The sequence below is a fragment of the Teleopsis dalmanni genome, chromosome 2 (genome assembly GCF_002237135.1).
Source record: "Teleopsis dalmanni isolate 2A chromosome 2, ASM223713v2, whole genome shotgun sequence".
In the NCBI taxonomy this organism is placed as follows: Eukaryota; Metazoa; Arthropoda; class Insecta; order Diptera; family Diopsidae; genus Teleopsis; species Teleopsis dalmanni.
Genome location: NC_051847.1, coordinates 115,695,640 through 115,712,696, shown reverse-complemented (window position 1 = coordinate 115,712,696; position 17,057 = coordinate 115,695,640). Strand labels below are relative to the sequence as shown.

Here is a 17,057-nt window from a genome sequence, read left to right as displayed (position 1 = left end):
AGCAATATCAATGCTCTCACATGAAAATAAGTAATTATGAAAAAATGTAAACACTTACATATAAATTGAATAATTTATTTAAATAATTAAAACAAAACAAAAATATAAATATATATATAAAAAAAAATATTAAAATAATAATAACTAAATTAATTAACCTATTGAATGGTATTTCCAAAAGACCATTTGTAAACGTGTTGTGCTTTTTCTAGATTTTTAAAAATATATTAGTACGAAAAAAGATTTAAAAAAAATTAAACAAAAATTATTGTATTGTTTTTTTTTAATTGAAACAAAAATTATATATATATATAAATATAACATAAAACCTTTTGTACGTGCACTAATAATAACTAAATTTATATAGAGTAGAAAAAACATATAAAAATTAACTTTATAATACAAACTATTTGTTACAAAATCTTGCTTTATATGACCACGGAAATTTTTATTTTGTTTTATTTTTTAATTGATTAAAATTTAAAATAGATTTACTAATTCACATTTTAAAAATGTAAAGCATTTAAACGTCAAAGCATTTATATGCAATAATATTACTACACACACACCAACCTTTTATAGCATACGATAAGATTTATTTTAGATAAAAGAAGTTTTGAATTAAAAGTGCATAGCAGACAAATAGAGCAGATCAAATTATAATCTAAAATAAAAATAGATCTTGTGTAAAATATACCATTACGAAGGAATTTTATTGCATGCTACAAAAATTATACTATTTAAAAGTCTTCAAATAATTACATACAACAATACTACCTGTCTTTTAAAAATTTCATGCAACAGAATTTGTTGTATGCTACAAAAATGTATTACAAACAAAATGATCCTAGGAGGGACTCGAATGGACTATAAGGATAATTTTAGGTAGCTATCATAACGACTCCCCTTCCCAATTTTTTTGTATTTTATATTTTTTATTTATTTTTTTTTATTTATTTTATTTTATTTTTTTTTTGAAGATGTGACCGCCAAATAAGTGCGAACAAATTAGACATGCTTACTACTATTCATAAGATTAAACACTAAGATTCGTAGAATTTCTCTTACCTATCAAAAAGCACTTTATCATATAAAGATATCATCATGCGTGACGTTTGTTCATAAAAAATATGAAGGTTTAAGGGTCATTTTTTCACGAAGTGTTTTCGTTTTCTATATGTTCATTAGACATACATATGGCAAGATACTTTACCAAATACTAAGTATTTTACCTGGTTTTTTTATTTGATGTCACGCATTATATTCTAACGTAAGCACGACGAGGAATACAAGGTCTAACGTCGATATCATTTTATTATTATTATGTTTATATTTAACATCTTTATATATACATGTTACATACAATGTTATTTATAAAAAAAATTTAAATTTTATCATTTAAAAACGAATTTAATATATATTAGTAGAACTGATTGTATTGTCTGTATTGATTTAAAAATATTTTAATATTCACTTTTTTAAATCATTTTCAATTTGTTATCAATTTTCTTCTAAAATGAATTATTTTGAATTAATTAAAAATCAAGATACACACTTTTAATTCTGGCAACTATAAAATCTTTTATTAATATTTTCTAATTAATAAACATAATACATATTTATTATATTTAATTATTTATATAGTTTTCTACTATATTTTAATTCTACTAAAATTTTAATTCGCAAATATTTAAATGAAAAAATTATTTTAATATCTTTAAAATCAGTTTAATACTTATAAATAAACATTAATAAATGTAACTTCAATTTTAAACTCTGCACTAATAATTTCTACAGAACTACAGAATTACAGAATTTTTAGTTAAATTGTACCAAATAGTTTGTATTTTAAAAATAAACAAAAATAAAAATATATATATATATAAAATTTTGCTGTGATGTATGTTATATTATATTAAAAAATTAACACAAACTAACGCAATTAAAGCAAAAAAAAAAAACGTAAAAAAAGTTAATGTATACATATATATATACATATATGTATACATACATATATAATATTATGAAACCCAATTTAAGAATAATATATTAAATAATTAATTACATATTTTATGCATGAAAGTAAAACACTTTATATTTGCCTACATTAACTTTTAATAATTCAAATTTTTTTATATCTAGCGTTTATATCTATTATTATTTAGAAAACTTTATGTAGCCGTCATATATGTATAACTAAAAATAATTACTATTATAATTTTTTCTGCATTATATTAGCAAAAAAAGTTGTTTTTGGTGTAAGAGTTTGTTAAAAAATAATATAAATAAATTAAAAATTATTTTATACCAAAATTATAATATTAAAATAAAGATATTGTGAAATTAGCTTTTTGTTTTTATCTGACTAATCAAGCAAAAAAATAAAAAAATTAAAAATTGGCTAAATTATTAAAATTAACAAATAATGAATTTAATAAACATAATAGCAATATTTTCAATAAAATCTAAAACTAGCATTTTAACTGCATAAAAGAAAGTAAAACTCTTTGGAAAAAAAAGAATAAAATTTAGATTCGGATAAATAAGCTCTTTTATAGTAAATATTGAAATTCTCTCTCTTTTTCACATATAATCTACCAATCACACATATATAGCATATATATTTCTATATTTCACTACAATTAATAAGAGTGAAGAATTTAATAAATGTTTTAGTTTTTGCTGTGTTTAAATTATATTTCATGTATACAAAAAATAAAAAAAAATTAATAAAATAATTTAACTTTAAACTTTAATTGTTGTGGTTTATGCTTTAAAATTCAATTAATGTATGAAAATAAAAAAGTTTATCACGTTAAGTTATATATTCTGAATAAAAAGTATTTTTTAACCTAATCAATAAATGTGAGATAATTATTTTCAATATGCAAATTGTTCACTTATTGCTCTTTGAATTGTGGAAATGAAAAAGGATACAGTGTCTAATGATAGAGGAAATTGTTATATATGTCCTATATATACGACAATACAATCGGCCAATAGGGATTGACGGTATAACCGACTGTCGTTAGTATGAACGATTTTTCACAGATGGAATGTTGCGGAAAGATATAAAATACCTTCAATTACTGGGAAATGCACGAAAATGCAAATTATTTTATTATTCGTCAAAAAAAATTCGTTTACTCGTCAGCAAGTAAGCTTACAAATAGCATCCTTAATATTCATTTTTTTAAAAATTTTTCAAATGTTGCTTTTTTATTTGTTTGAAAACTTCTAGTCTTTTTTACTGACAAAAATATTGTCAATAAAAAATAATTTTTTTTACCCCACATTCACTTTATTTCTTCTCTTCTTTAACCTTACTGTTTTTTTTCATTTGCACAAAAGTGAAAAAGTGAAGTAAAAATTGGTATTAATTTTAGCGTACGGGAACGCATCCGCTATTATTAATATCAGATAATTAACTCTCATTCTTTCCTTTTATTTAAAAATAAATTATATACCTAAAAATCATTAGCTATGCATATATATTAATAATAAATTTACTCAATAATAAGAAATACATAATTTTCTTATATAGAATGTGTATCTAGTCAATTTGTTACAAAAACTTTTATATTTTGTATTTCTAATCATTTTAATTATTGTTGGCAGTACCGTGTAATAATGTATGTATGCTGCCTAAAACTGGGAAATTCATTAAGAAGGCACAACAAGAAAATATCCCTCGCAAATGACTTAAAATTTTAAGCAGAAATGGGATTTTATGTAAATTAAAATGTGCATGGTTACACAAAAGCACATTTTATCAAATATTCATTTTGCAGAGAAAAGTATGTACATTTTAAAATTAAATCTGTGTATTCGTATTAATTTCTTGATAATAATATGCTTGAAGTAATTAGTAAAATTGATTATAATTATAGGAACTGTTATCACTTCTATTATTAAGAATTTCGATAATTTCCGTTGTACAGAAATAACCATAAAATATTAGCCCAACAATTTTTAAAGGCCTTACAATTTGGATTTTCCAAATAATGTAGGTACAAACGAGTATAAATGTTTGAAATTGTATTTCCTTGAAATCATTAAGCATAATGCGATTAATTGTAAAAACGATATGTATAAGTTTTTATCTCAACATCCCTTAAAATTAAGTCTACCTGCGTTTTATGTGAACTAGAACTCATATTCAACGTTCAGCTATTTCAAAAATAGTGGTATATTATTACACAAAATTTGAATTAAAACACAACGAGTAGCATTTTTTGTGTGTAAAATTCATTTAAATGCGCTAGTTTCGGAACTGGGAATTTTAGTCATGGTAAGAGGTTCGAAGAAAGCGTTTAGACGCGCAGCATTAATAACACACAAGAGAAGAAGAAAGCTGAAGGCATAAGAAATAGAAAATTTATTGATTGTGAATATTTCTGCGTCAAATTAATTGAAAGAAAATTTAATCGTAATTTATCTGTTATAATTATTATTAATTAATTATAATTTTAGTGATAAAGTAATTATATTATCAATAAAGTGTTTTAATTTAATTAAGTGTAAAAAAAGTACAACGAGTGAAGCTATAATACCACAAAAGCAAAAGAGCAATAAAACGTTGAAATAATTTTCAATAAAAATTTTCAACGTTTTAGTACAAAATCAACAATAGCAATAGCAAACGAGTTCAACAAGGCGTCCATAATAGAAAAATCAGTTTAAAGTGAATAAAAAAGAAACTATATAAAGAAAAAAAATTAGTGACGTCGCTTAAAATATTTCAAAATATTTTCAACATCCTAAAAAACAAATATTGAAATTTTTTGTGCTATAAGAAATTTTACAAAACTTGTGGGATTAAAGTAGTTCAGTTCAGAAAAAGAGAGACGAAAGAGTGCAGCCTTGTGATTTATATTAAAATATAATTAAACAATTAACAAAAAACAGAAAAAATTTCCCCATTATAAAAAAAAATAAAATTATCGCTCCTCGTCAACTTCTTCATAGTTTGCGTGTGTGTTGGTGCCTGATTGTAATTTGTGTAAATATACGAAAAAATTCCCATCTACATATGTCGACGGTGAATATTTTCTCGTTAACACAAAAAAGCAATAAAAAAAGCAAAACACTTTAAAAACATCATCATCTACTTCACAAAACAATAAAAATAAAACAGTTTCCTACTCTGGGAATTATTACAATTGCTGGATGTACGAAAGGAGAATTGTGACATAAAAACAACAACAATACTGTGAAGCAGTTGCAGGGCTTAAAAATTAAAAAGTAAGTATTGTTAAAATTATATGTAGATATGTGTTTTTATTTAACACAAAAAGCAAACATACAGTGTTGGCTTTTAACAAACTATGTACGAAACTTGGCAACGCAGCATTTTCAGATTTGCCTAAAATATTATTTGAATAAAACTTTGAAAAATTAAAATAATGAACACTGAATTTTTTCAGTATTTTAAGAAAAAATTTTAAAAATAAGTACTTTTGAACTTTTAAACGAAAATGGTAAAAATATGTTTACCTCATTTTCGATTTTACTTTTTATAACAAATATTCTTTGCTTGCAATATGTATGTACAAATTTTCCAAATTACTTTTTCAAATATACTTTAGTTTTTAAATCACATAAAAATTTGTATATTTAAATGTGAAAAGCTTGACTGAAGTTTGTCAACTGAGGTGTTTCAATTTTAGCAAAGATTAACTAATAGAGACACTCAAAAAAGTTAAGTTTTAATATTCTTTTTTTTTTGTTTGTTTTTCAAAAATGGTTAATTCTAAAATTGTTCTGTTAATAATAATTAAACTAAACTACTGTTTATATTATAAATTGTTGCTGTTGATCAGGAATTTATTTTATTTAAAATTTTTTAGTTAACAAGTTTAAAATCTTATTTTAAAATTTTTAGTTAACAAGTTTAAAATCTTATTTTCCTTTTTTCTTGTTTATGTTCTTTCAAAATAGGAAGACATCTGTTCCTACAGCCATATTTATTATTGCTATTGTGTTTACATATTCAAACTTCTTTTGTTTTTATCCATTATTTATAGACTCTATCGCATTAGCAATTACAATCAGCATAAACGTTATCTAAATGCTGATTAAATACTGATCCCGTGATTATGTTCAACTTTTGCTGTGTGAATAGACTATTATTAGGACACAAATCAGTTGACATTTGCATCATATTTTATTGATTTTATAATTTTAAATCTTTGTAAGCATTATTTAAAACTTCTGTAAAAAGGTATCTAAACAAAAAGCTAGTAACTATTAATAGATATTAAAAAATTCCTCAACATTATATCTGTTTTAATTACTATATATTTAATAATTAAATCAGACATTGTAGATGTTAGATGTAAAGAAGTTAAAAAAAAATCGTACATATCAAACGTTTAGCATTATTAAAATTTTAATATCCTTCATACGTACTTTTTACAATAAAATTATTGTTTCATACATTTTTGTTAGATATATTTTAAAAGGCATTTTTTTAAAGTAACATTCTGTTAGCTAGAATTAGTTTAATGTATACATTTGAGTTTGAGGGCAACTGTTTTTAGAAACAGAAGCAAGCAAAAAACATTCATAATGATGTTTTCTGCACGAGCTTTTTTAACAAACTAAAAATAAAAATAGTAAACTATTTCTATATACGATTCGAAATTATATTGGAATTTCAGTATTAGAAATAGTAAACTATCTCTTGTAAATAAAATTATTAAAAATTTTAAATTTTGAGAAATTTTAAATAATTGATTTGTAACATTACTGTTATTAATTCGCTACGAAATTATAACTTTTTAATGTCTGCAAATGGTGACTTAATAAGTTATACTATTCATATTATAATGAATAGTAAATGTCACATATAAATGTTGTCTTTTGTATATTTTTTAAATGGAAAGTATTATATAAAAAATTCTTAACACAAATTAATTAAATTAAATAACTTACGCACATTACATCATTTAAGAAGAGCTCATAAAATTGAAAAATACGCATGCGACGGGATAGTATTTAAGCTCTAGAAATCTTTAATTTTCAAAATAATACGAACATGCCTTAAATATTAATATTTTCATGTTTAAATGTTGTTATTATAATATATTATATTATAATGATAATAATAATACTGTTCAAATATAAAAAAATTTTTTATACTGATAATGTAGTTCAAAATATAATATAAAATATAGTATAATATAATATAATATAATATAATATAATATAATATAATATAATATAATATAATATAATATAATATATATAATTTATTTAAATAATAAAAAATAAATATAATATTAATTATTAAAAATATAGTATATATATATATACAATATTATATAATATATAATATAATATATAATATTATAATAATATAAATAATATATAATATTATAATAATATATAATAATATATAATATATGTATATATAATATATATATAATATTATAATATTATAATATAATATATATATTATAATAATATATAATATATATATAAATTATAATAATATATAATATAATATATAATATTATAAAATAATAATATAATATATAATATTATAATAATATATAATATAATATATAATATTATAATAATATATAATATAATATATAATATTATAATAATAATTATATTATATATAATAATATATATTGAATATAATATAATATTAATATTATAATATAGTAAAAATATAATATAAAATATAGTATAATATATATAATATAATATAATATAATATAATATAATATAATATAAAATATAATATATATGTACATATGTACAATTTATTTAAATAACAAAAAAACTGAAACACAACTCTTGAATTATTATCAAAAATAGGTTTGTATGTATATGTATTACAGTTATATATAGAAGATTTAAAATTAAAGCTATTTTTTTAAAAAGGAGCAATTAAGTAGATAATATTAAACGATAATTACTTATATATTAACTGCAATTTTACTTACTAAATTTACTAAATATTTATTTTGTTTCGTTTTTTTTCTTTTATGTTCTCAACTACACTTTGGTTTGATGTGTAACAGGACCATAATTGTAAATACACCAAAAATCACAAGAGGAATCACAAGAGAAGAAAAGAACCAGCGGAGAATAAAATAAGTAAGCGAATAAAAAATTAGCTGAACAGCTTTTAAGAAAAGATAAATCAACAGACTGATTAACAATATAAAAATTAAATTGTATTTAATTAAAAAGTTATATATATGTATATTGTAATACATAATATAAACAAAATATAATTATATATAATTGTAAATAAGAAAGTCTATATCAGGAGAGAGAAGAGTAGTAAATATTTTTATTTAATACAAAAAGAACAACAACAAGAAGAAGGAAAGGAGTGCTGTAAAGAAAAGCAAAGCAAAGTAAAGGAAAAAGTTCAGGTGTAAGGGAGAGAGAAGTGTGTGCGTGCTAAAAAAGAAGGTGTAAATCCAAACAAATTAGACGTAGCCGCCATATTTTTCTGTCATTCTGTCGAATTGAAGGAGAATCGAATTAGCAACAGAAAGAAGAAAGAATAGAGAGTAAACAATCCCCAAAATTAATTTTAAACAAAACGTTGATTTTATTGTGTGATATTTAAAAACTAAGGTATAATTTAAATTTAAAATATAACAAATAAGTATAAATACGCAGAAATAAGAACGAGCAAAGTGAAGATAAAAGCGGAAGTGTAGAAGTGAAGAGCAGTATAGTATATTGTTTCAGCTGTAATATTAAACTTTTACTATGACTTACTCGCACAAAAGCGTTGGTAATCATATAATGACACCCGCTACAATAGCAACAACTACAGCACGTACGAAAAATGTTTCGAATGGCGGCAGCGGTGGTGGCGATTATAAGAATCGCACCTTATCTCCAACAACACCACCACCAATATGTGCACATTCCAACAGTATTGCCAGCAGTACAAATCATAGTCATCACGTCCTAAGTACATCACCCCCAGGCTTTATGTCTTCGGGCGCATCCGTTTCATCAAACTGTAGTAGCAGTTCTAATACATCATCTCTCGGTTCCAATGGTAATGGTAGTGGCGGTGGTTTTTATGCAACACGTTGCCGTATACGCAACAATGGTCAACATCCACCACAACGCCAATCTCCACAACAATTGTTTAGTGCAGGTGCTGGTAGTTATAATAATAAGTATAACTATCAACAACGGCAATCTAGTGGCGGTATTCTTATTAGCGGTAGCGCTCAAAAACACCCACGTGACGTGTCTAAGTCACCAAGCTCTCAGACACGACGTCAATCGCCCGCTGTGATTTTAGGTAGCGGTGCTAGTATAATATGCAGCAGTGGTGGCGGTTCTGGACGTAAATACCGTGCTAAATTAACAACCACTAACCAAAATCCGCTAACTAGTGCTGCAAGCGGAGGTAAGATCTCACCCACCCATCCACTCATACCCACCGCTTTAACGCATTTCGCTGGCAGCAAATGTTTTGATGCGCCATCACCAACTGCGCTACCAAAGCCACCGCAGCACTGGACGCTGATCGAGGCAAAAATCGGAGAGAAGGTCAACAGCTGCGCTGGTCCTGGCCTACATAGTGTGACCAATGCACGTAAACCAACTATGCATGCAGTAGATGCGCATACATACGGTGGCCATGTGGTGAAAACCTCAAAAAGGAATCTACTCGACGACTTCGATACGCACAATTTGAAATTGTTGCTCAATGTGCATTCGTAACCGCCATGTCGATCGATACATACATCATGTCATATCTGTCACGTCACGTCACGTCACGTCACATACATTTGCAACACTAATACAACAACAACATCAAACAATAATTTTTTTTTTTAACTTCGAACATGAAATTTATAAATTGAAATAAAAAATACAAAAGAATAATGATAATAAGCAAAAAAGGAAAAATTAATATAAAAATTATTTAAAAAAAAAGGTAAAACTCAAACAAAAAACGAAATAATCAACGGAATTGTGTTGCTTGCTGCTAACAACAACCAACCGAGAAATCAAAATGGAAGCAACAAAAACAAATTCAAAAACAAAAACAAAACAAACAATGCTTGTGATCTCAAGTATATCTTAAATAAATATAAAATAAATTTTTTTTAAATAATTGAAAACAAGAACAATAATAAAAATAATAAAAACAAATATTCATAAAATCCACGAAGTAAGAAACAATGTTAAAATGCCAAAAAATGCAAAATTCATGGATTTTTTTTTTGATAAAACAACCACAAAACAAAATAATAAGTTTTAAAAAATAAATTAATTATAGGAAAAAAATATAACAACTTTAAATGTAAAAATAATATAAATATAAAAGCAAAAACTTCAAAAATTACTTAATACGAAAAATGCTCACAATAAACACGCCTACAATAATAAACCAAACCTTCAAATATGCCATAGACTTGCTAAACTGACAACAACAAATACGAGCAACTGAAAAATTCAAAATTTTTTTATAATTATCAAATAACAAAGTGATATTATATATATATATATATATATATATATATATATATAATATATATATATATAAATAAATAATATAAAACTGAAATATAATAATAATAATGTATATGTGCATACATAAAAACATAAAATAAAAAGAGAAAACATTTATTTAACTTTATTTTTCATGCGTGTTGATTTGAAATTAATTTAATAAAATAATATTAATTTAAATTTGTATAATAAATATATTTATAAACAATAAAAGCCCACCAAAAATTAAAACATATATATATATATAATAAAATTAAACTTTAAAATGTTATATATTTTATAAAATTAAATATAAAACAACAAGGATTACCGCGCGCGACGCCTGTAAGCAATTTGAAACGAAAGAGGCGAAAGAGAGAGACCAAGAGAGTTTTAAGCGGACGTCGTTGTTGTTGTTGTTGAGACTGCAAAAATTAGTAATACTAACGCATAATATTTATAGTTAAAAACGGGGTGCAAGAAGCAAATAAAGACAGCAACAGTACAGTACAAATAGAAAACACCAACAGCAATAAATTCAATTTTTTTTACTTAAATTCTGAGGAGTAAAATACATATATTATTTGTCAATTATACAAACACAAACACATTTAATTACAATTATTTGAAATGGAAAAAAGGCGGGAAGGAGTGTATGCAAACATTTAAATATTTAGAAAATGTACAAACAATGTTTGTTGACGTCGCAAATTATATGTGCAAAAAAAAAGAAACAGGAATTACAATTTAAATACTCTGGAAAACTTTGCAACTTAAGTCATATAAAATTATATATATATATATATAAAATATATGTATATGTAACTAATTGGCACAGTATTTATTTACTGTAAATTTGAAAAGATACTTTATTAGATACAATTAGTATCGTAATTATTAATAATCTTGGAAAAAAAATTGTACCAGATATTGCATCTAACTTCCTTCCTACTATATACCAAACTCACATCTTCTTAAGTTTCACTTTTATCTTCGCTTTGGTCATTTTAATATTTTAACATAATAATATTCGAAATTGTAAAGTTTTTTATATTTTATTTGCTCACAATGTGTAATAAAGTTTAGGTAAAAAGTTACTTTTATTTAAATGCTTTAAAATCTTATGTAAAATTGTTTTAGTGAAAAAACAATAATGTATGTATTTATTTTTTAATTTTTTTGAACAAAAAGACTTGCCAATTAATTAAAAAATAAAAAGTTTGTATCTAAAAATTAATTATAACTAAGAATATTGTAAAATATTTTAATAGTTTCAAACAGAATAATATTTATATTACTAATAAAAACATTATGTGAAAAAAATGCTTTTAAGTTTTGTTCAATAATTGTTTTAAACAGTGTTGAATAAAATAAAAAATTGTAAAAATTAATTTATATTACATATAAAATTGTCCAAATTATAATTAATATAAAACAGAGCAAACTAAAAGATTTAAATACACTAAAGAAGTATTTTATTTAATTCGCATATATTTTATTTGTGCTATGTTCATTGTAAATTATTGTAATAAATTAATATTTTTGTATAATTTAATTACTTAAAAAATATAATATATACATAATTCATAATATGAATTTTACTTCTATTTTGTGCAAAAATATTTTTTCAAATGTAGAATCTATATACACTTGAACCCAGTACCTTGTTTTTATTTTAATTTTTTATTGATATTGTTTTAAGCCATAAATGATAATAATTTATTGTTGAAAGTAAAAATCAATTCAATCAAATATTTTATTTAAACACAAAAGAAAAAAATCAAAAACAAAAACAAAAAACGAAGAAACAAATTTTAATTATTTAATTAAATTTTAATAAATATATATGTATATATTAAAACTATTTTATTTATTACACACAAAAAGAAAGACTTGTAGCAGCACTAAGATAAAAATTTCGTACTACTGTTGCTAATTAAAAATTGTGAATTCAGTATATAAACAACAACAACAAACATAAATTTGTTGTTACAAAATATGTTTTATAAAATGATATAGAATGTTTTTGGTTTAATTTTAAAAATATGATAATATGAAGAGTTATTGTTGAAGCCAAAAAGAAAGAAATGAAAGATCGAAATCCTATTAACTAAACCAACTAAATACTACGCACCTATTTGTTAGCAAATAAAAATTGTGACTTTTTATATATTAAACTTTTAGCTATATATAAAGTATATATATTATATATACTTTAAAGTTGTCTTAACTACTTTTCTTTTAAATAATTTCTTTTTCGAAACTTCATTGTTTTGAAAATGAATACGTGATATTAAGTATGCAATCAAAACAAATCCTTAAAAGTATATAAAAAATAACGAGCAGTGCTCTTTTTTTTTTTATTATAATTATTATTATTATTATTTTATTATTGAAAAACGAAGAAACCAAAACAAATAAAAGCTTGAATTTTGCATTTTTTAGATAATAATTATTTTATTTTATTTCAATTTTTTTTTTAACTAAACATTTCACATTGGAAAACGACAAAAATTTAAAAATATTAAATACCTATTTGTTGTCTTATAAGTAATATAAATTATTTACTATAGTGAGACTTAAATAAAACTAATTTCCAATAGATTTTAATAGAGTAAATTTTATAATTAACGAAGAGTTCTCAAAACAAATGAATAAACTTGTGTGCTAAAATATACACTAAGTGTATATTAAAGCAATCAACTTATATTTTATCATCAAAGTTGAATTTGTTTACTTCATTTCTATTTTTAATAGATAAAAATATTTTTAAGATTTCAGATTTCTAAAACAGTTTAAATTAAAGATCTATAATCTTTTAAAAAAAACATGATCCATGGCATTGTCTTTCCTTAGAGACAGACTACTAAGCTCAGAGCCTACACAAAAAGACGATTGTTAACAATCGTTAATTAATTTTCATAAATTTTAACTATTTTAAGACAACAAATACGCTTTTAATAACATCAATTTAATAATTTTGTTCTAGCCTGTGTTAACATTGGCATATCTCTATTAAACATATTTTAAAAGAATAGTTTGAATTTTGTTTTTCAATTGAATATAGAGTTTTATTTCTACCAAAAAATCTTATTTATAAATTTAAAAAAACTGCAATTTTTGTATGTTAACTTGTAAACATTTTTAATTAGTTCTTAATGTAAAATTTTATATTAAAAATTTTGTAAGAAATATTCTATTAAAGAAAGCTTTAACAAAGACTTTATTATATATCAAAAACAAAAATTCAAATAATTGTTTAAAATTAAAAAAAAATTAAAAATCATAAAACACAAACCATGTGTATGCATAAATTATATATGCAAATATATACATACACATATACAAAGAGAAGTACAAAAGCATATATCTAGAATTAAGAGTATATACAATTTATATGCTCGAATATTTATATATACTTTTATTTTATTATAACTTTTCGAAATTTTAGATATTTAAATTAAAACCCAAAAAACCAAAACAAAAAAAAATTGTAAAAGTATAAAAAATTTCAAAAGAATCCATGTGTTTGTATATATTATGCGTAATATAAGACTTATGCATTTTAATAAAAAAAAGTATACTCTTCCAAATGCGATAATTTGTGAATAAAGCGAAAAAGTAACTTCAAAGCGTTTATTTTTTACTTTATATTAATATTTGAATAAATTTTATTTATATTTAAAATTTTAATTATTTATTTTTTAAATACAATTTTTAAAAAAATTTTAGTGAAACTTTTTTATTTTTTTTTCTAATTATATTGAATTGAAATGAAGGTCTTTTTCGCTTTGTTTTACAGCCTTTTGAAGCATTTCCTTTCAATAAATAAAAATTGCAATTTTGTTGTGATAATAAAAATAATATTTATATATAACAATCTTCATAAAAATGAGATAAATATTATATATACTATTTTTTATTTTTTCATTTTGTTTTTTGTAGCTTTATTTTATTATTTTATTATTTTTATTTGTAATGTACCATGAATTCCATGAAAGCGAATGTATTATTGAAAACGATTTAATGTTTACCCGAAAAAATTAGAAAAATGTTGATAAAAAAATCTTTTTTATTGTATTATTTTAAAATATAATAAAAAAAAACAAAAAAATTGTAAAATTAAAAATTTAAACTAAAACCTTTTATACAATATCAGTAAACAAAACACTCATATACATTAATATCAGTTGATTTTATTTTTTTTTTATGTTAAAAAACTAAATTCATAAAAACAAAAAACAGTAAAATTGTCTTATAAACAAAATTATGAAACTATCCCCAAAAATAGAAAACTGATGATCCAAATAAAAAAGATTGTGTAAGGCTTTTGTTAAAATTGTAATTTTACAAAAGTTTTTATGCAATTGACCGCAAAAACAAATATTTCGTTTTATTTATTTATTTTGTAAATTGATAATGGAAAAATTTTAGTTGTAATCCAAATTGGCTGAAATCTTTTTATATTGTTTATGTGATTTATAAAATTGATCGTATTTTATCTACACCTACAGATACCCTCCCCCTCCCTCTTAGGAAAGTTAAAGAATACATGCTGAAAGACCGGCAGACGGCTATACTATATATTTCTATACAAATATTATAAAATCGTGGTTAAGATTTATAAAAAATGTAATTAAATCTTAAAAGAAATACCAATACTACATGGTGACAGTATTTTGTATTATTATGTTATGATGATTGCATTAAAAAATCTTCAAAAAGTTACATTCATTTTATCACATTAATCTAGTCATTCCTAAGCGACAGTTAAGTAGGTCGCTATTGGGGCTATTATTTATGTACACATATACATTATAATTAGATAGGTAACATAAAAAATCGAAAATTGAGATTAATTGTTCATATCAAGTATTTAGGTTAAAAAAGTTGGGACTGATAAATATTTTAACATTTTGAAGGGGTAGTTAATCAGAATCACTTCACGCCAATATTTTTACATATAGGTTAAAAAACTTCATAACATAACTTAAAATGGCACTGGTTTTATCTTAATAATATCTAGTTATATCTAAAATAATAAGAATGTAATTGATTTTCTCTAATGAAAAAGTTCAAGATCTAATGTTATTTTATTAATATATATTATATACTTTTTTATCTAAAATTTATATTCGGTTAAGTTTTCCAATATAACGAAATCATAGTAAAATACTTTGTTTGTAAATTTATTTCGTAAATAACGTTATAAGAGCATATCCAATATATATTAATAATATCTATATTGTTGGAAAATATAATTGAACCTATAATTTCTAAAAAAGAAAGAAACATCACGAAGTCTATGTAAGTAACATATTTAGTCTTACTGAATTTGAAGAATTGAAGAAGTATGAACCATATTCCGCTTTACATATAAATCATGATTATATCCATTTTTTTCGATCTGATGTAACGGCTATCCAAATCTGCACATCTTATTTATTAATGTCTTCCAGTTCACATGTCTCTACCATGATCACAAATCGGTGTCGTTATAAGTGTTTGGTGTGCATACTTTGTACATGTTTTAAATATATCAAACGCTGATACATAATATATTTTTGTTATATTGTGTCCCTCTGTTATATCATCATACTGGATTCGGTCAGACCCATCGTTTAATAACATTGGGCCATATACTCTTGTGTCCGATTATGAGAACTTGCCAAACAGAGTATATGCCCATATATAGTATATGCCAAACATATACTATATATGGGTATATTTGGATATATTTCAAGAATCTTAGATTGGGAAATAAGTTAAAATGTTGAAGATGATTCTGTTTGCATTTTAAACTCTACTATGTTTTGTTGGGATTGTATTATCTTTTTAACTTAATATTATTGGTTGATATTTAATTTTTTTGCGTTAGGAAACAGGAAGATATTACTTAAATGAAGGTTTTTCTTACTGAAATGGAGTCGGACTCTATAAATATTTTAGAAGCTAGGTTCAAATTTAAGCTTCAATCAATATCTTTTGATCTAAATGTACTTAAACACGTTTAAAATTAATAAAATAAAGTCAGAAGGCACTTTTATGAATAATTTAGTATAGTTTTAAAAAGAATTGGATGTACAGACATGACCACAAAAAAATGTTCCTTTAAGTAATTTTTAAAAATGTATGTACTCTAAACACAGCTTACTAATTTTTTTCGTACAACTAATTTCCAATGAGTTCTGTTTACACTCTATAGTTGTTTTTAGTTTTTAAAGCACTATATTAAGCATTGATAGTTTATAGACTTGAATTAACATATAAATGGACAGATAATATTGATTAATGTTTATACTCTATAGTTGTTTATAGGTTTTAAAAGCACTATATTGATGAGTACCTTCTATAGACTATATACCTATATGGAGCAAGATAACTTAATTCTCTTATTCATCCAATAATAATAATCATTACAAACAATATTGTATTGTGGTTCACTATATTATGCCCTGGGCAGCAGTACCTCCACCTTTTCTATATGTTTCATGCTCATCAAATTTCGTTTATTATGATAATATTTTTGTCGCTGTAACTGTCTGAGTAACTGTATTAAACGTCTG

At 22.9% G+C, this 17,057-nt stretch overlaps 1 protein-coding gene across 1 annotated transcript; it reads left to right on the top strand.

Moving 5' to 3' along the window:
* Nucleotides 1-4,286: 4,286 nt before the first annotated feature.
* Nucleotides 4,287-9,887, top strand: LOC119678746. Its single transcript, XM_038090763.1, has 2 exons — nucleotides 4,287-5,244; nucleotides 8,037-9,887. Exon 2 carries the CDS (start codon nucleotides 8,743-8,745, stop codon nucleotides 9,715-9,717), a length of 975 nt encoding a protein of 324 aa, XP_037946691.1. The 5' UTR covers nucleotides 4,287-5,244; nucleotides 8,037-8,742; the 3' UTR covers nucleotides 9,718-9,887.
* The last annotated feature ends 7,170 nt before the right edge of the window (nucleotides 9,888-17,057 follow it).

Bases quoted from the DNA above. Each gene is read 5' to 3' on its own strand.
- LOC119678746 (XM_038090763.1), top strand. From the start codon at position 8,743: ATGACTTACTCGCACAAAAGCGTTGGTAATCATATAATGACACCCGCT.